Source organism: Sturnira hondurensis, unplaced genomic scaffold, assembly GCF_014824575.4.
Source record: "Sturnira hondurensis isolate 20B ecotype Veracruz unplaced genomic scaffold, ASM1482457v3 Scaffold0006496, whole genome shotgun sequence".
In the NCBI taxonomy this organism is placed as follows: Eukaryota; Metazoa; Chordata; class Mammalia; order Chiroptera; family Phyllostomidae; genus Sturnira; species Sturnira hondurensis.
Genome location: NW_028079127.1, coordinates 5,022,167 through 5,042,952, shown reverse-complemented (window position 1 = coordinate 5,042,952; position 20,786 = coordinate 5,022,167). Strand labels below are relative to the sequence as shown.

Genomic DNA, 20,786 nt, shown 5'->3' with positions numbered 1-20,786 from the left:
TAAGAGGACCAAGGTGTTGTTAATGTGTTCTTGGGGGGAACTCCCAAGGCCTCTACTTGTGTTGTTCTAATTTCCAAAAGTAATTTCCTATGTAAGCATTTTATTAGTCACTTAGTCTGAAATCTCTCCGCTTTGGGGGATTTAAAGTTTAAATGTTTACATAGTTGATTGTGTTTCTATGCATTGAAATAAGTATAATAAGTACAGTGTTATTATATGTTGGAATAATATTACCTAAACTATATCACTTTTATTACTTGTAGATTTTACAACCTATTATAAGCAAAGTGTGCTAATTTGAATGATTTTGAGAACACATAATTTTATTTTTAATTACTTGGTTCAAACAAATCTGATTGGTTTATTTTATAGAAATTATCTAAATATGTTTATTTGGGCTTATTTTTATATATTGACACAGGCTCAGTTTTATTTATTTTACAAGAAAAATGTAGCTAAGTTTCTGATACAGATTTAAAACACAGATTACTGATTTTGTTAATTGAAATTGGGCTTTATCTGCTTAATCATAAAGAGTAAGAGTGAAATGTATTGTAAAATAGGATTATATAGAGAGAGCTGAAAAAAACATGTTTTGTAAACTCTTCCATTAGCATGGAATGACCAAAGAAATATGTACCTCTGCTTATATTCTAGCTTTGGAGCATTCATGTAGGGGAGACCTATAGAAAGCAAAAATTTAAGGAGCAGTACTTTGTTTAATTCACATTTCTAGAGAATATTTTAAGAGGTAGGGGTTTCAATAAATAAAACATATTTAAGGTTTTCACCGTGTGAATAAATGTCAAAATGATCTTATTTCCTGAAATTGTCACTAATTGATTACATTATATTTTTTGGGGTCTGTTGAAGAATCTGTCCCTTTGTACAGCTGCCCTCATGTACATATTGAGTAGAGATCGTTTGAACATGGATCTTGATAGAGCTAGCCTAGATCTAATGATTCGACTTCTAGAACTGGAACAAGATGCTTCTTCAGCTAAGCTACTGAATGAAAAAGACATGAACAAAATCAAGGAAAAAATTCGAAGACTCTGTGAAACTGTACACAACAAGCATCTTGATTTGGAAAATATAACGGTGGGTTTCCTCCTTCTTTCCACTATAAAATGAAAATTACTTCCAGAAAGTTTTTAATTAGTCACAGCAAGTGCGCAACTTTGGACAAATCATTTAACCTCTTGGTTTATAATTCAGCACATTCTCCTAAGATTTAGTTCTGAGCATAATTTCTGTTCCCTGCTAAAAGTTCCTAAACTAGCTGATTTTTTATTACATTTTGCCTAGTCCTTCTCTCTCTCTCTTTTTTTAAATATAGAAACTGCATTTAAGCTAATTAGGAATTCTCATTCTCATTCTCTCTGGATCTCTGCAATAAAGATTCAGAGAATTTGCAACAGCCATTTTCAATGAGCATTCACTTATTCCAGAGTGTCTCAGGGTGGCTCATTAACTGCTTCAAAGAACCAAGACTCAGAAGGAACATCCCAAGACACCTCCCTCTGGAGCAATGTACCTCATAATCGGTCATGGCCAGTTGGCTACCCTTATGCTCAACAAGTCTCTCTAAGTTTAAGATGACTGTGCTGCTTTTCATTGATTCCAGTTCTTTTTACTTTTATAATCAATAATATCCCCTGAGATTAATGGGCCAGCGGAAGATAATTTGTCTTGTTGCTTTGAAAAAATAAGATTATTTGTTCATATGTAACCCGACTTTCGGGTATTTCCAACATCAAAACTATATAAACAGTATCTTTTTTTTTTACTACCCACTAAACTGAAGACTCTGGTAATTGCGTCAAAAATTATAAACTCATTTGTTGTGCTAGTCATATATGACTTAAGGATATTGCTGTGTTTGGTAAAGGTAGTAGAATAGAGAGTTTGGGTAAAGTGGGGTTTTAGGGGGAAAAGCAAGTTAGCTCTAAAAGACAAGATACAAAATTGACATGTACTATTAAGTAGTACTTTCATGTATTAAAGTTAGACAAATAGTAATCTTATGATCAGATGGTGGATAAATGGTCCTTCTGCCTCACCAAAGTGTTTTTACACTACTTTACAAATTTACTAGTAATTTCTACTTACTTTTAATATTTTTACAGCATATACAGATTTCTAATACAAAAATAAATTTGAGCTTATAATTTTTATTTGCTGCATAACTGAATAATAAATGAGTCTTTATGAGGCTTTATCTATCTGTCTATTTATTTATTTCTGGGGGGTGGGGCGAGGTCTTCCATATTGTTCAACATTTAGATTCTTTTTAAGTATTTGGTATTAAATAACATTATAAACTTGTTTATTGACTTTCCTCCATGGTTGTTGAATTTATTAGGAAGGTAAATGCCAGCATAGTATTCTTACATTGTGTTGAATAGTTTATTCACATGATTAAAACCAGAACAGAGTTGCTAATTTAGAATGTATTTTTTTCCCTCCTAAGTTAATATTGTGTCTGTTTTAAATCTTAAGTAGACATTATTTATACAGTGACTGTCCCCTGTGCATAAGTTTTGTTTGTTTTATTATTTAATTTCTTTCTTGAAGTATATTGCTACTCCCAGTATGCCATGGATAATTTAAAATACTGCTGTTACAAGGTTTTCGGATATAACTCAGACAATAGAGCCAATTTGACTGTGCTTTGCCTCTTTGAGGACTATTTCAGTTTTCAAATAAAATGTTTGAATTGTAGGTTGTGTTAAAATGCTAGTTTATAGTACACTGAAAATAGCCTAAGATGTCAACAATTGTCTTAATGCCAATACAAACAAATGATAAAGTTCCCATTTAGTATAAAAACTTAAAAACCTTTGCCATATTAACATCAGATTATTATCCCCTTTTTCCTAAATAAAGAATACTTCATTTGGCTTCAGATTCACTATGTGACTCATGAGCTAATATACCTGAGCCAATCTCATTAAATTAGTCTTTCAGGATGAGAATGAGAATTGGACAAAATGGAATGTTTTTGTGGTATTGAGTTTTAGTTCTGTATTTGTCATTTAGGACATCAAGCTTGTTAAAGAGTAGGCTAAAATGTTCTAGATGTCTTCTAAATCTGTAATACTAAGATTTGGTGGTAAGATATGTTTTTTCATAGCTAAATACCTAATTTATATTCAGTTCCAAATAGGCCAGGAGGGCTTAATGTAAATTTTCATCTTCCAAAGAAAAGAAGCTTTGAGAAGAAAACCAGGTCTTTTCAGCTTCATGCTAAAGTTCCTAATGCAATAAGAACCCGATTGCTCTTTGTTGGGGGCTAGCTGTATACTTTTTAAAAGAAATACAGTAGAAGTTAAAATAATAATTAAAGGCTAATAAAGAGAAAGAAAATCTTCAGCCCTGGCTGGTGTAGCTCAGCGGATTGAGCGCGGGCCTACAAACCAGAGGATATCAGTTCAATTCCCAGTCACGGCACATGCCTGGGTTGCAGGCTGGTTCCCTGCAGGCCAACTCCCAGCAGGGGATGCACAAAAGGCAACCATACATTGATGTTTCTCTCCCTCTCCTTCCCCTCTAAAGATAAACAAACAGATAAATAAATAAATATCTTTAAAAAAACAAAACAAACTTCAGCCTGACTGTGAATAGAACTTACTGTTCTGTGTTTCCTCCAGTGGTGGTCCTGAATCATTATTTTATGTATATTTTTGTCGTAGTGGCCACATGATGTGTATCCAAGCTGCTAACTCTGCAATATAAAATTTGATCCTGGTAAATTTGAAACACTAAAAGTAACAAAGGATTTTTATTTGGAATAGATTAAAAAACATATATAATAATAAGAAAAAGATAAGCAGCCTTCAGGTAAATAAGGAAAGAAGAATTGATAGGGCTAACACAGTTAATTAATATGTGAAAAATACTGAAGTTTATTATAATTGGAAAAGTACAAACCCAGAGCAGTGAGATAACATTTTTTTACCCTTAGGAAAAAATTTAAAGTGATAAGCTTTTGAGGATTCAGGGTAACTGACACATCTACACTTTTGCTCCTGGAGTGTTACTTGTTATAGCCTTTGTGGTAAATTAACCCAATAAATTGATGTACATTTAAATGCATGTACACTTTAATCCAACAGGTCCACCCTTAAGTCTCTATACCTTAGAAATAACACCAGTATATATTTCATTGAACTGACAAATGATAGACTACTTTTAGTTATGGTTTTTTTCTATGAAAACAAATCCATAGTTAAACATTTCTTCAGCTTTTACTTACTATTCAGATAAAAATTAAAATCACTTCAGTTTACTTTCAGAAGCACTTACTATATTACAAAGAATACTGTGGAAAAAACAAAACAAAAGAATACTATGGGCTTGTAGCATGCAGTGAACTTTTCTAAAGAAAATGTGTAGAAGTGCTGCCTCAGAATCATTGCTAAGAGTGAATATTCATTAATGGTACTTCTGATTTTTAGACTGGGCATTTAGCTATGGAGACGTTACTGTCCCTTACTTCTAAACGAGCAGGAGACTGGTTTAAAGAAGAGCTTCGGCTTTTGGGTGGTCTGGATCATATTGTAGATAAAGGTAAGATAAATGCATGCACATCATTTTTATATATTACTTAAAATCCTGAAGAAAACATTTTACATAATTAAAAATAATGGCATCAGTTTGAAAAGATCTAGTCTTTAGTAAATCTTGCAAATCTCTTAACTTTTAAAGGAAATGCTATTAATGCTTTGAAATTGGGAAGTTATAAAATACAATACATTAGTCTCATACCTTTCAACATCTCATAGTGTAAAACTTAGAATAAATAATGTTCAGGGAGGTTCCGGCATATTCATAGCATGTGTATAGAAGGTTTTTAATGTTAATTAAGGGGGTAGGTATTGAGATAATGAGACATACTAACGTATTTCCACTTCTACTTCTTGTAGTGAAAGAATGTGTGGATCATCTAAGTAGAGATGAGGATGAAGAGAAACTAGTAGCCTCATTATGGGGAGCAGAGAGATGTTTACGAGTTCTAGAAAGTGTAAGTATGGATAAGTATTTGAGGAAAATTACTTAATCTTAATTGTGACTGCATGAGATTTAAAGTCCAAATTGAAATTGTATTCTTTGAGCAACCAGTGTTAATGAACAAGTTAAATGAAGAGCAGTTTAGTCTTCCAAGAATACTTGCATGTCAAGTTTGTTTCTATTGCCAAGTGTTATTAATATGTTCTTTCTTTAATGTGGAATTCTGCTTAAATATCTTGTTTGAGGAAAATACTTAAATGCAGTCAGGTTATTTAAAGAAAGTAATAAGGATTTTCTTGATTTAGCCATTACTAGAGTAAATTGTTTGTAATCGCAGTTTATAATAATATTTGGTATTGAATGATACTATTGAACTAAGTCCCGTCAGTGTATTTGCTTTGCTCTTATGAATAACTACCCAGTTCAGTGTAGTTAAGAATTTATGCTGCCCATGAAGTTCAGGATCCATAGATTATTTGTTGATCAGATTGTAGTAGGTAAGTGCTTTTTGAAACCTCTATGGGAAAATAATTTAGTACAGTTGAAAGTTTCTGGCCCTGGCCAGGTAGCTCAGTTGGTTAGGAGCATCATCCTGATACATGAAGGTTACAGGTTTGATCTCGGGTTAGGGCACTTACAAGAAGCAACCAGTGAGTACATAAATAAGTGGAACAACAAATTGATATCTCTCTTGATGTCTTTTTCTGTTTCTCTCCCTCTGTCTTAAAACAATAAATCAAAATTAAAAAACAAAAGTTATGGCATTGTTGAAATTAAAATTGTTTCTTCTCTTCTGGAATGCATTAGGTACATTTCATAAACATATGCAGAGGTGGGCAGAAGTATGTTTCTAGTTGTTCATGTGTAAATAATACCATAAATAATAATACAGTAATAAACTGTTTCATATACTCACACATGTAAACCTACTTTTGCCCAACCCTGTATATTTATTCTAATGAATCCATTTAAGAACTTTATTGTATGAGTTAGAGCCTGCTCTTTTAATTTTATTAATAAAGTAATGGCTCTGTTACTTTAAATCTGGAACATGTGGGTTATTATTCCCTTACATGACAAGGACTGAATATTCTCATCTTTATGTATTGTAGAGCGAGCACCAGACATAGTGTGTTGTATGTGAATGAATAAAAGTTATGTATTGCCACAATCATTTCAAGATTTTTCCTTCTAGGTAACAGTGCATAATCCAGAGAATCAAAGCTACTTGATAGCATATAAAGATTCACAGCTCATTGTTTCATCAGCTAAGTAAGTTTTTCCGAAATATGCTTTTTATTTAAAGTGTTTGGATTGATCATAGAGGAAATATGATTGTGTCACCTTTCTCCATAAAATACTTCCGTCTGTTGAATTCTCTGTACCAGAAGCAGTATAGTATAAGTACAAGTTAGGAGTACAGAATCTGGAGCCAAAAAGATTGAGTGTGGATCCCATCTCTATAACTTCAGCCCCTGAAACTTCGGGCAAGGCAGTTACCATATTTTTTGGACTATAAGACACACTTTTTACCACATTTTTTGCTTCAAAATTTTTACCCTATTTTCCTCCTGTAAAACATAGGTGTGTCTGGGGTCCCCACCGTAAGACGCACCTCGGTTTTTAGAGGAGGAAAATGGGGGAGGGGAGTTTTTGAAGCAAAAATGCGTTTTATAGTCTGAAAAACACAGTACTGCCTGGAAGTTCTTCAGGGGTATTAATTGTATCTACTTACTCAAGGTTGTTGTTTTAATAAAAAGAATTAATATACATGTTATATGTTAAGTTATGTATGACATTTAAAATCTATATATTAAATAGTAAATATTAAAATTAAAAAATTTAAATGTCTCTTATGTTTATATATTATAAACAACATATATTAAAAGAGCTCATACAGTGTGTGAAGTCTAGAACAATGCTTGATGTATAATAAACACTAAGTATTAGTCCTTATTTTTATTATAAAGGAACTTCACTATTCCTCTTCTGCCCTTTTGTTATACCTGTTTTTCCAGATCTGTATGTAGCTTCTTCCTCCTCCATTCTATACTCTCTCAGTCCAAGTTGTATGACATTAGGCAAATGATATCATCCAAGTGCAGCAGCCTCTTCCTAATATCTCTACCCTAATTCTTGATATCTCTGGCCTCTTGCCTGTCTAGTACACTACCACAGAGGGTTAACCCTCCTCAGATCTCTGTTTTATAAAATAATCCCAAACTCCAAATCCCTGTGGTTACTTTTTTGCATGTATGTCCAAAGTCCTTAGTATAGTGTCAGAGGCCCACTAACTACCTGACTCAAGTTTCTGTTTTTAACCCCTTACTTTGGAGAATTTCATACATGACAAAAGGAGATGAAATACGTATACATTATTGAGCTTGAATAATCATTGGTCATGTCCAATTTTGTTTTCATCTGTAACCCTGTCCATTCCCCCTTTTATATTATCTTGAAGCAAAGTACAGATTTCTTATCATTTCATACATAGATACTTAGGTACATAAAAGAAGACTCTTTATAACTACTTTACTATTTTCACACCCTATATATTAATTGCTTAATATTATCATATGTTTAGTCAATATTCAATTTCAGGTAGTCTCTAATTTCTTGTAATGTCTAGTTTCTGATAGATTTTCTTAATCTATAAATTTCCCCTTCATCTCTTATGTCTTGTATTTTTGTAAATTTTGTATCGCCCTTAGTGTGTGTACCCTTAAGGCATGTGTTCTAGTTGTTTTTTTTTTTTTGACCCTGCTATACCCTCCCTTACCAGAGAGTGTTGTTGCAAGTTAAATCTATTTCTTCTTTGTAAAATGTCTTTTGTGTATTTTGACTCCTTATAAGAACAGGTTTTAGCTATTTTGTTATAATTAGGAACTTTGCCTCAAATGTCAAATGTCTTAGCAGTAGAGTTTAAAGCTGGGTATTTGTGAAAATTCACTCATCTGGCTTTTTAAACGTTTCTGTAGAACCCTGATAAATGCAAGAATAGCATACTGAGTGGCCTTCTCCACTCACCTCTCAACCCAGACTGCGATATAGCTCAGTACTACTTAAGGCAGTTAACAATAACAGCATGGTAGTTCTGGCTAATGGCCCTAAATATGTAAGTAAATTATTTTAGATGAGACAACGAGGAATACCTTCCTAACCAAAGAATATGATTTAAGGAGTAGCTAGAGGGGGAATAGATATAGTACAGTTTTCTTAAAGGGCTTTTTGTGTTTGTATATTACAGTAAAATCAACTGACAGAGTCAGCTTACATCATCTCTCATCTTTTCATGTCCTTCTTAATGGGCATGGTGATTTAAGGAGAATCTTCAGAAATACTAGGCCTGCTTAAGCATCCATCACTTTGTTGTTGTTATATCAGTTAAATGACCTCTTGTCATTTGTTGTAACATTTATGAAGTATTTAATACCCATCTATACAAGGCTATTATGCAACATTAATATAAATAATATTTTCTACTTGCTAAGAGCATGCATTCTAAATGAAATTCAAAATATTTGGTGTTAGCTCTTAAAGCTTTTAGCTTGGCCCTTGCTGGTGTAGTTCAGTGGATTGAGTGCAAAGCAAAGGGTTGTCAGTTCGATTCCCAGTTAGGGCACATGCCTGGATTTGGGGCCTGGTCCCCAGTAGGGGGTGCACGAGAGGCAGCCACACATTGATGTTTCTCACCCTTTTCTTTCTCCCTTCCTTCCCCTTTCTCTAATAAATAAATAAATAAATATTTTAAAAAGCTTTTAGCTTGTTTGGGGAGGGGTTGTTGTAAGTTATTTGTGTTGGAGAGATTGATAAATTTTAGTATAACTCTTTTTGTTTAGCCTAATAGTTTACATTTTGTTTTTTCTTAAGAGCATTACAACATTGTGAAGAATTGATTCAGCAGTATAACCGTGCTGAGAACAGTGTATGCTTTCCTGATAGTAAACCTCTGCCTCAGCAGAATGTAACTAACCATGTGGGCAAAGCAGTGGAAGACTGCATGAGGGCCATCATTGGCGTGTTGCTCAATTTAACAAATGATAATGGCAAGTAATATTTTTTATGTGTGTTCTCATTGAAAGAATGTATATTTACATGTAAAAATAAGTTATTCCCCTTATTTCTTTTAATGTAGTATTTTTTTAGATTGCTATCATGTGATTTGTTTATTTATATATAGATTTAACTATTTTTAGTTGATAATTTGGAACCAGCCATGTATCTTTCTTTTGCTTTTAATTCTCAACTGTGGTAATAATGCACATTTTAATTATTGTAGGGCTTGGGAATATACAATCAAAAAAGAAATATTTCATTTCTAACTTTAATACCCTTGTTAATAAATATTGATTGTTGGTGTCATAAAGAAGAATCAGTAACAGTTTTCACACTTGTATTTTGTATTTTAGAGTGGGGCAGCACCAAAACAGGAGAACAAGATGGCTTGATTGGCACAGCGATGAACTGTGTGCTTCAGGTTCCAAAGTACCTACCTCAGGAGCAGAGATTTGATATTCGAGTGCTGGTGAGTTGAAGTGACTATTTCAGAAATGAGTACTTAAGTAACTTGATTGATGATAAAAACTTCATCTTAGTTTTGGGGTTAGGACCAATTGTTTGCTATATCATGGGTTTCAATAGATCCTTATGAACATAATCTCATGGTACAAAAGAGCTGTGAAGGGCCCTGTGTACAAATAATAAATATACAAACTAAAAGTGATTTTTTAAAAGTGGTGAAATAATTCTTTGGGAAGACCTTGCATGCTAGTTTTTAATTAATTTTGTGGATTGTAGGATGCTGGTTAGGTTTGTAGTTGCTAATAAAAGTTACGTATACTGTGTTCTTTTGCTTTTAATTCTCAACTGTGGTAATAATGCACATTTTAATTTTTGTAGGGCCTAGGTCTACTGATAAATCTAGTAGAGTATAGTGCTCGGAATCGGCACTGTCTTGTCAACATGGAAACAGCGTGTTCTTTTGATTCTTCATTCTGTAGTGAAGGAGATAATAGTTTAAGGATAGCTGGACAAGTTCATGCTGTTCAGGCTTTAGTGCAGGTAAGCATCAAGTTAAAACAAACTAACAACCTCGGTTTGTTGCATCTGTCCAATTTCCTTATTAATTGTACCTTCTCTCCCCTTTACCCTCACGTCCTCTTCCTTCTCTGTTTTCCCCACCTCTCTCATTCTCATTCTTCTCTCACCAGTTCAGCAAGGGTACACTGGTTTAGCATGAATACCCTTACTTACGTTTACTCTCCTGACTGTATTCAACTGTTGTGATCACTTCTTAGGCATTGCTAGTGAAAAGCATAAACAAGGCATATTTGTTTATGAGTCAAAAATGGATTATTAGTAAAAAATTAGGAATCAACATCCAGCCTCACCTATCCAGTGTAAGTCCTCAATCATTTATTGGTCTGGCCTAAATGTAGGGCCATACTTTTCAAAGTACATCTGTGAAGTAATTTTCTGGCTTAGGAATTGTGTCAGAAGGTGTATATTTAAAATTGATGTCCCCAGTTCGCCCCATCCCAATCACCAAACACACACTTCCTCCCCCCAAAAAACTGTATGAGTTACTATTTCTTGACAACGGTAGGCATTATAATTTTTACCTTTTGCCAGTCTCATAAGTTCCTAGCTACCTTTGTCATTTCCTTAGGTAACAGTTTGCATATATTCAGAAGTGATAATGAAACATACCTTTCATTGTTTCTGAAGCCTTTGGTAACCTGTTACTCATTTTAGCCTCTTTGAAACTAATAATGCTTGAACTGTGTCTTCCAAAGTAATCTACAACAACTCGAACTTTTTCTTAATTGTAACTAGGAGCCCATTCTCTTTTATTTTGATCTCAAGCCTTTATACCCTTGCCCTGGCCAGTGGGATCTGGTAGTTAGAGTGTGTACAATAATTGAAGGGTTGTGGGTTCAGTTCCTAGTCAGGGAACGTACCTAGGTTGTAGGTTCAAGCCCCAGTCCAGGTGCATTTGATCCTCAGTCTAGGCACCCATGGGAGACAACCAGTGCTTCTCTTTTGCATTGATGTTTCTTTCTTCTTCTCTCCCTTCTTCTCTCTTTAAAAACAACGAATAAAAGACCCTCTGGTGAGAATTTAAAAAAACAAAACAGACTTCTTTATACTCTTAAAGGGGACTCCTAAGTTCTTTTTGTTTACGTATGCTCTGTCTTTCCATATTTACCAAATTAGAAATCAAAACTGAGAAAATTGTGAAACAGGCACCCATTCCATTTAGCCATTATAGCAGTGATATAATCACATGACATGCATTCTGGAAAACTCATAAGAAAATGAAAGGAGTTACCTTGACCTCTTGATACTGTAATGCAATTTTGCATTACATTTAATGCATTGCATTTAATGCAATTTTGACCTCACAGACTCCCTGAAAGGAAGTTAGGGATCCTTGAGCCAATTTTAAGAAGTACTGTACTTTAAAATGTAAGTTTTATTTTTGTAAGGTTATTAAGGTTTATATACCACTCGACTATATACTAAGCAAATCTTGGAGGTCTACTTGCCATTTCATTTTCAGGTAGTTGTCTTGAATAGCTTGGGGTTTTTCCTAAATCATACCAGTATGTTTAGTGCTTTCTGTATGATCAGCATTGTACCAGCACAAGGGAAATAAAGTAAGTGAAGACAAGGAGTTTGATGTATTCCCATTTTAACTTAAGAGTTTCACTGTTGTACTTCCACTGACAATTGCACTTCCATTTTTAATAATATTAGTTGAGTTCCAGTTCAGGTTCTTTCTCTGAGATCTTTTGCTTTTTACTATTTTACTGGTTTTTAAGTTTATCTCTTAAATTTTCTTTTAAAGAAGCCATATTGCTTTTACCCAATACTATGTAGTTTTAATCAGTATTCTTTCTTCGTTTCAGTTAATCCATTCATTCTGCTTGGGTTTTTAAATTTTTTTAAATCAAGTTTTGGGGTGTTTTGCTTGAATTTTTTTGCAGTATTATCCATCCAAGGAAAATAATAAGATTTTCATTTTTACAAACAATGCCTCCATCGTTAGTAAATACACTTAATTTACTTGATTGAATCCCAGTAGCATTTATACTTTTGCTTTGGCCTTCACAGGGTGTGTAGAGCAAGGATGGTCAGAGCAAGGGCTTTTATTGATACTTAACCTTTGGGCTAGTACCATACTATCCTGAACACGCCTGATCTCATCTGATATTTAACCTTTCGATCAGAAAACATGCTTCCTAGAGTTAGTGATGTTTAAAAACAAAAAAAAAAACGTTATATTGGAGTACATATATGTTAGTTGGTGATCTCTTTTTAATGATCTTCAAAATAATTTTTGTCAGCTATTCCTGGAGCGAGAGCGAGCAGCCCAGTTGGCAGAAAGTAAAACAGATGAGTTAATCAAAGATGCTCCCACCACTCAGCATGATAAGAGTGGAGAGTGGCAAGAAACAAGTGGAGAAATACAGTGGGTATCAACTGAAAAGACTGATGGTGCAGAAGAGAAACATAAGAAGGAGGAGGAGGATGAAGAACTTGACCTCAATAAAGGTATACTTATTTTGGGTGGTGTATTCAAATGGAAAATAGTGGCGTGTTTTTCTTCAGAACATACTTTTAATTCATGTTATAATCTTTTATTTAATCTGTTTTATGGCCTCTTTACTTCAGTGCACACAAGCTTTGATATTTCAGTGCTCATAGGAGTACTTTGCTGGCTTCCTGGCAGTGAAGAAGCATATGTGCAGTTCCAGAAGGGCCTGCCTTTCCTTCCTGGGCCAAGCTATTTACCTGTAAAGAGAAGCAGCCAAACAGTTTGTTCTCTAAAGGTTTTTACAGTTTTGAAATTTTGAGATTCTTTTATTGGCCTCACTTTATAAACTGAGATCTCCTGTCAAAAAATCATCATTCTCAAATGGTATATGCATAGTTGGTAGGAAACACAGTAAGGAATATACTGAAGGTAGTGTTTTCATTAACCAGACGTTACCTACTGTTGTCAGGAACCATGATACTTGATTTATCCAAGTTCTGCAAAATAGCCACTTGTAATTTCATGTCACTTAATTTTGAAAATTTAGATAATATGATCATTTTTACCCAGTTAGGAAGCAAGCATCAACATTGCTTCTCAGTCTCTTTCTCTTATGCCCACTACTCTCCAAATCTAATGTCATTAGTTCTGGCATTGTAATAAATGTTTTATTTTCTCATGTACAAAGTTTTGATGTTTCCTTTGGCATAATATTTTTGGTTGCTTAGCAGTCTTTTAAATAATAGCTTTTAGAGGGGATAAGTATTAGCTTGTGAGGGCTACCTTCGCAAAGCACCATAGACTGAGTGACTTAAACAAAAGAATTAATTTCTTCATAGTTCTGGAGGTTTTAAGGCCAACATCTAGGTGTCATCACAGTTGGTGTCTCCTAAAGCCTTTCTTTTTGGCTCTAGATGATCAGATTCCCCTGTGTTTTTACATGGTCTGCCCTTTGTGAATGTCTTTGTTCTAATTTCTTATGTGGGCAGTAGTTAATATTAGATTAGGGCCTACCCTAACAGGCTCATTTAAGTTAGCTGCCTTTTTAATGAAACACCCGATGTCTAAGTGTAGTCATATCCTGAGGTCAACACATAAATTGGGTGGGGGATACAGTTCAGCCTCATATAAGATAAAGCCATCCTTTTAAAGTAAACAATGGAGTAGTTTTCAGTATGTTCACAAAGTTGTGCAGTCATCATCGCTGTTTAATTTCAGAATATTTTCATCACCCCCAAAAGAAACCCTGTACCCATGAACAACAATTATCCCTTGTTCTTCCCTCCTTAGCTGCTAGAAACTACTAATCTACTTCTGCCTCTGGATTTGCCTATTCTGGACATTTCATATAAATAGTATAATACAATATAACCCTTTGTGACTGGCCTCTTTCACTTAGCCTAATGTTTTCAGCGTTCATCCATGTTATAGCATGTCTCAGTACTTAATTTCATTTTTATAGCCAAATGTTATTCCACAGTATGTATATATCACATATACATATCCCATTTGTTTATTTAGCCATCAGCTGATGGACATTTGGGTTTGTGACAACCTTTGGTTGTTAGGAATAATGCTGCTATGAACATTTCATGTACAACTGTTAAATTATTTTCCAAAGTGGCTGTGCCAGTTTAATTTCCTACCAGCAACACATAAGGGTTCCAGTTTCTCTGTATCCTTTCAGTTATTTGTCTCTTTCATTGTAGCCATCCTAGTCAGTATGAAGGTATATGTCACTTGATTTGCAGTTCTCTAGGTAATAAATTGTGTCGAGCATCTTTCACATGCTTAGTGGTCATTTACATATCTTTGCAGAAATATCTGTTACTTTGTCTTTTTGCTGCACAAATTCTTTATATATTTTGGATACCTGGCCCTGATTACAGGTACATGATATGCAGATATATTCCGAGGGTTGTCTTTTCTCTTTCTTGATGGTATATGATAGCTTTTGAAACAAAAAGTTTTAAATTTAATGAAGTCCAACTTCCCTGTTTTTTTATTTTGTCATTTGTGGTTTTAGTGTTGTATCTAAGAAACCATTTCCTAACAATGTCACAGAGATTGAGTATGTTTTTTCTAAGAGTTTAATGGTTTTAGCTCTTATATTATCTTCCATGATCTCATATCTTCTATCTGAAATTTTTTTGTTGTTATTCCATTATCTTAGTATCATTTATCAGTATTCAACAATTTTGAAGAAAAGGTAACTAACAGAGTTGAATAGACTTGCTGGTTTCTTGAGTTTTTATTTTCTGATATACTGTTAACAGTTTTTTGTTTATTCTTAGCCCTTCAGCATGCTGGCAAACACATGGAGGATTGCATTGTGGCCTCATATACAGCACTGCTTCTTGGGTGTCTCTGCCAGGAGAGTCCAGTAAGTAATAGTTCAGTGTCGTTTTATGTGCGCTAAAAAAAGATTCTGTTCTGACAGCTTCATACCATTAAGTAATAATGGTACAAATAAGTAATTAACTTATTTATTACTTTGACTGGTGTGGCTTAGTTGATTGGGCATTGTCTTGCAAACTGCAAGGTCGCCCGTTTGATTCCCAGTCAGGGCACATGCTTGTATTGCAGGCCAGGTTTCCAATTGAGGGTGTAAGAGAAGCAACTGATGGATGTTCCTCTCCCTCTCTTTCTTCCTCCCTTTCCTCTAAAAATAAATAAAAAATTTTTAATTTTTAAGATAACTTTAAAGTATTTGGTGAACTTTTTTACATTTTATTTTTCAATTATAGTTTACATTCATTATTATTTTGTACTAGTTTCAGGTGCACAACATAGTGGTCACATAGTCCTATGTACTTTATGTGTTCTATATTTCTAGTACCCACCTGGCACTAACAGTTATTATAGTATTATTGATTGTATTTCCTGTGCTGTATCTTAAATTCCCATGACTATTTTGAATTTGGGTGAACTTTCAAAGGTACATTCCAAAGTAAGAATATATTGGGTTTAATGAGAACATTCTTGACTAATGGATGATGAATCAATTCGCATCCCTTAGGTTGAAATAAAAGAAGAGCATAATATAAAACCTATGTTCACTTGGCTTAAGATGGAAAAGTCTAGCCTCAGTTATACCAGGGACTCAGATAATTTCTGTCTTTAAACTCTACTTTTCCTTTGCTAGTTGTCCTCATGGCCCTGTGCTGGCTCTAGATATATGCAGCAGAAAATGGTGGCTTCTTCATGTATATTTCTTTTTCAGAGTAATATTTTTTTCCCCACGTAGGACCCATCCCCACCCACCACAATAAGCAGACTTCCCCTCTTCTTGGCCAGTATTGGCTCACATGCTTTTGTTTGAAGTACCCACTGGCCAGGAAAATGGAGATTTAGGTCATTGTGATTTAGCTACAAGAAGTGTGAATGTCTAGTCAGTCCTATGCCGAGAGCACAGAAGTGGATGGTTCTGGCTTTGGGAGAGTCTGCTTTAAAATGGGGAACTCATGGGGTGGGGGTTCAGTTGTTTTGCCTTTTTTTTGTTTGTTTGTTTTGGTTTTCTTTTTAAAGGGAGGGGACCAGTAGAAGAGCAACATTTTAAAACAAAAGTAAGGGGTTTTTTAGGCATTCCGGAGGCAAGAGAAAGTGTCTGTTGCGTAGTGGAAAGGTTAACTTCTCTTTTCTGAGATTGGAAGATTGGAAGAAAGAAGCACAGTGATAATGTGAAGGGCTTTTTGTTTTGTTTTGTTTTTTAAGATTTTTAATTTATTTATCTTTAGAGGGGAAGGGAAGGAGAGAGGGAGAGAAATATCAATGTATGGTTGCCTCTCATGAGTCCCCTGCTGGGAACTGGCCTGCAACCCAGGCATGTGCCCTGACTGGGAATCGAACCGCGATCGTGTGGTTCGCAGGCCCACGCTCAATCCACTGAGCTACGCCAGCCACGGCTGAAGTGTAACTTTTTAAATCTGCACTCCTTCCTCCTCCTCTCCTAACACCCCTCCCCTGTAACATACACACAAATATACATATTCAACAGCATATTTTCTTCTAGGCACTTTTCTGTGTATTTACAAAAGTAAATATGCACACATAGTTTTCTTTTATAGCTTGACAGCTTTACCTTTTTCCTTTCTATAGGTAGGATGGGCTAGGGTTTTTGAAGGAATGAGGACACACATGCACACATGCAGGCACAGTTAGGGAGTATGGAAAAAGGAAATTGTATGTTAACCAAGGAGTTTCAGTGACCCTACAGAAGTTTGGAACAGAATGTGTGCCAAAACCACCAACACAGTGCAAGGTCAAGCTCATGTTTTCTGCCACTGACTAATACTTCTTGGATGTTTCCTTAGATTAATGTGACCACTGTGAGGGAGTATCTTCCTGAAGGGGACTTTTCAATAATGACAGAGATGCTCAAAAAATTCCTGAGCTTTATGAATCTTACTGTAAGTAACTTTTATTGTAACTTTTATGGTTTTATATATAAGTATGGTACATTAATGTCAGTAGAAATAAAAATACTATGGCCATAGAATGGAAGGCAAATGGATCTTTTAAGAAGTATGCTCTATTTTTTTAAAGATACTTGTCAAGTATTATGGCCAAATATATTGATAACTATATTATCAATGCCACAGTGTAATCTCACTGTTTTTGATTCATAGTGTTCAGTTTAGTAAAGCTAAAGGATTGATGCTTTGCTGTAATACTTTTTAAAAAATTGTGAAATATTAATTGTTACTTCCTCTCTACCCACCTTACCCTTCCCCTTTCAGTGTGCTGTTGGAACCACAGGCCAGAAATCTATCTCTAGAGTGATTGAATACTTGGAACATTGCTAGCTGCTTTACCTTTGCTTCAGGTGCTTGGTAATGCTGGAGCTATTCTTAGACAAAGAAAAGTCATGAAAGAAGTCCTTGAAGATATACCAAGAACATTCATCAGTATCATTCACATTTGGATTTTTAAGGCCTCCTGATTTCTTCGTCATGCATTCTGCATTTGCTAAATGACAGTTACTACATCAATCTGCAGCTATCAAAAATGAGGGAAAAGGTTCAGGCTGTTAATTCCATGCAGTATTTAATTACACTTACTTTGGCAGAGTTTATACTATCCCCTTGTTTTCTTGCTTTAGTCTGGGCAAGTTTTAAGGGGAATATTTGTGCTGCTGTTAGTGCAACTGCTGTGTATGTTGAGCCACTGTTGTCATGCCAGCCAGGTGCAAAGGCAGCTTAGCTACTGAGGTATCGAATGTTCTGTGGACATTCTAGACAACAGCTTAGTTCCTTTTTTCAGGCTCATTTGCTTTTGCTATTTTGTTGAATGATTCCAATCGTAAATAAAGCTTCTAATAATTTTGTGAATTATTTTTCTTGTTGTTCCCTGAACTACTGTCTATATTTAAAGTTAGATGGAATCCAAAGACACAAGGGATGAATAGCATATTTTTATTCTTGATTTGATTTGGGTTATCAAACCATTTTTCACTTTTAGGGATCATGACCATGTTCATTATGTTATAATAAGTCATAACTATAGACGCAAGAAAACAAATAACAGCTTAAGGGACTATTGTATAAGATGATGTGCCCTGTTAAAGGTTGAAGCAAAATAGACAAACCCAGGGTAGTTTACGCTTAATGTTAGGGGAGGCTCTTGAAACATTATTAAGTTTTATTGGAGGACTCTCCAGATATATTTTCTAATGTTCAGTACAGTAAATATAAGAAAGCTAAAACACCAATGTGGAATTCATGTTTCCAGTAACGTGTATATTCTTCTGTAGAGTGACAGGATCAAATGCATAAACGCAAAGCCTTAAATTGCTGGTGTAGAAAAGATCCTTTTTTTTCCCCTCCATTCAGATTCTTAGTTCACAGAGCAGTGTGTTGTTTGGAAAACAGTCATGAAACACAAAACATATATTTAATTTAACAACATTGCAAATTTTTCTTGTATTATTGTTCAGACCACTGGTTATACATTTTATCTTAAAATTGATTGGGCCTAAACACAGGCGTTCCAGAGATCTATTTCTTTAATATTTTTAAATACCTTTCAGATAGTTATATCATGTTTCTTTATTGGATTTGTAAAACTTGAAGCCATAAAAATATTAGTTTGGTGTGTACTGGGGAAAATAGCTAAAAGTCTAATTTTTACTCATTTAGACTTTGTTATTTCCTTGTATAAAGTGACAAATCGGGGCTCTTGTATCAGTGCCAGCTGTAATGTTTTTTAATGCAGTGGCTGCCTTCTAATGTCTTCCTATTTTTGATAATGCAGATTGTTGGGAAATCTATAAGGAAGTAACTGGTTGCAGGCAAATTATTTTCTTCTTCCTCCTACCTACTCCGACCCCACCCATCACCTTTTGAGAGCATAGTATGCCAGTGTAACTTCGGAAAGACTGAGGTTGTATTTGCCCTGAGTATAAAAGCTAGCCTAGCCAGCTATTTTAAAAGCTTATCAGTAAATGAAATCCTTAAAGTCGCATTAGATATATTTTGTTTAATTTTAAAGTACATTGATATTTATTAATCATTGATTTAAAAAAAGGAACAGATTTTTGGTAAAACTGACTTGTGACAGGTGGTAAAAAATATAAAACATTTGGATGAGAACAATCAGGGCGAACTACATTTTCTGTTACACTGGTAATCATTTGAGAATTGATTTACCTCAGTGTTTAACAGTTTTTTGTTTTGTTATTTAAATAATAACTAATTGTCAAGCACTGATAGAGATGTAGATTTTGGTGGGGCCAGGTGGGGGAGAAATCACCTCACCAAACTGCAGTGCATTTGTGTGTTTAACCCTCAGAGAACTCTGCATTTTAGGGTACTTGAGGCTGACTTAACAAATTAAAGTTTTAAAGTAATGTTTTTTCCATTGTAAATATTTCTGTAAATATTACCAATTGGAAATTAGAATAGTAGAGTACTTTTCTGAATTCAATCTTATTTTTATTTTATACAGTATTTCTCAGCTGTGATCTTTGGAGCAAAAGCCAACGGCAGGAAAAAATAGTTTGTACCAGTTTCATGAAGTATGTCTTTGGGTTTTTGTAAATAATTTTAACTCAAATAAAATTGCTACTTTCAATACACATGTTGTCTTTAACATAAATCTATTATTAAACTTTTGGAGGAAGCAGTCTCTCCTGAATTTGATACAGATGACTAATGGGAAACATAATGTGTCACTTAAGTGAATTTAACACTTTCAACCTACACATAAAAATTTAACCGATTTTTGTTAAATATTATGTACTTTTCCATGTTTTTAATAATACTTAACGAATATAATGTTGATTTTGAATAACTCAGGTTCATTAGGTATAGTGGTTTTCTGGTTGTGTAGTTAGGTCTTTGGTGTGTTTATTACAAACTTCCTTTACTCATTTGTGCCTCTGAATATGACCTAAGACGGAGTTTTTACAGCTGGTTTTTAGTTTTTTGTTTCTTCTTAGTTGTTAGCCTTTAAGTTTCATGCATTACTATTGGGTTGGGTAAAATGTCCATGTGTTTTTTCTGTAAAATAAAAGACACATTTTTCATTTCCACGAATAGCTTTGATTTGGATATTTTGAGTATGTCAGCTATCAGCCACTATTGGCTTCTAGTGGGTAGAGGCCAGGGGGTGCTGCTAAACATCTTTCAATACATAAGACAGCCCCACAGCAAAGATTTGGCCAAAATGTCAATAGTACAGAGAAATTTAACAAACTGCTTTTTAAAAAGTTACATTTTATTGGTTATGCTATTACAGTTGTCCTGATGTTTTCCTCCTTTGCCCCCTGAGCACCCACCGCTGCTTTGGGCAATGCCCCCCACCCCTTGTTCATGTCCAGGGGTCCTGTGTTTAAATTCTTTGGCTACTCTTTCCTATACTGTACTTAATCTCCATGGCTATTCTGTAACTATCTATTTGTACTTAATTCCTTCACCTCTTCACTCATTCCTCTACACAACTCTCCCATCTGACAACCATCAAAACACTGTATATCCATGATACTGTCTCTGTTCTTGTTTGCTTAGTTTTTTTAGATTCAGTTGTTGCTAGATTTATATTTTTTTTGCCATTTTATTGTTCATAGTTATGATCTTTTTCTTAAGTCGAAAATATTTCATATAATATTGCTTTGGTGGCTATGAACTCCTTTAGTTGTTTCTTGTCTAGGAAGCTCTTTATCTGCCCTTTGTTCTAAATGATAGCTTTGCTGGGTACAGCAATCTTGGCTGTAGGTCCCTGCTTTTCATGACTT

General features: G+C 34.5%; 1 protein-coding gene across 2 annotated transcripts in view; it reads left to right on the top strand.

Moving 5' to 3' along the window:
• Positions 1–19,628, top strand: part of WAPL (WAPL cohesin release factor) — a 64,440-nt gene extending 44,812 nt beyond the window's left edge. The window contains exons 8-19 of one of the 2 annotated variants that reach the window (XM_037049373.1): positions 874–1,101; positions 4,461–4,572; positions 4,929–5,026; positions 6,209–6,285; positions 8,884–9,059; positions 9,423–9,538; positions 9,913–10,074; positions 12,363–12,570; positions 14,848–14,936; positions 16,867–16,962; positions 17,293–17,378; positions 19,499–19,628. In XM_037049373.1, the coding sequence (XP_036905268.1) occupies positions 874–1,101; positions 4,461–4,572; positions 4,929–5,026; positions 6,209–6,285; positions 8,884–9,059; positions 9,423–9,538; positions 9,913–10,074; positions 12,363–12,570; positions 14,848–14,936; positions 16,867–16,962; positions 17,293–17,358 (1,428 nt within the window). In that variant the 3' untranslated portion in view covers positions 17,359–17,378; positions 19,499–19,628. Of the gene's footprint in view, positions 1–873; positions 1,102–4,460; positions 4,573–4,928; positions 5,027–6,208; positions 6,286–8,883; positions 9,060–9,422; positions 9,539–9,912; positions 10,075–12,362; positions 12,571–14,847; positions 14,937–16,866; positions 16,963–17,292 lie in introns of both variants that reach the window. The other variant, XM_037049372.1, reaches the window with a different exon arrangement.
• Positions 19,629–20,786: the final 1,158 nt, after the last annotated feature.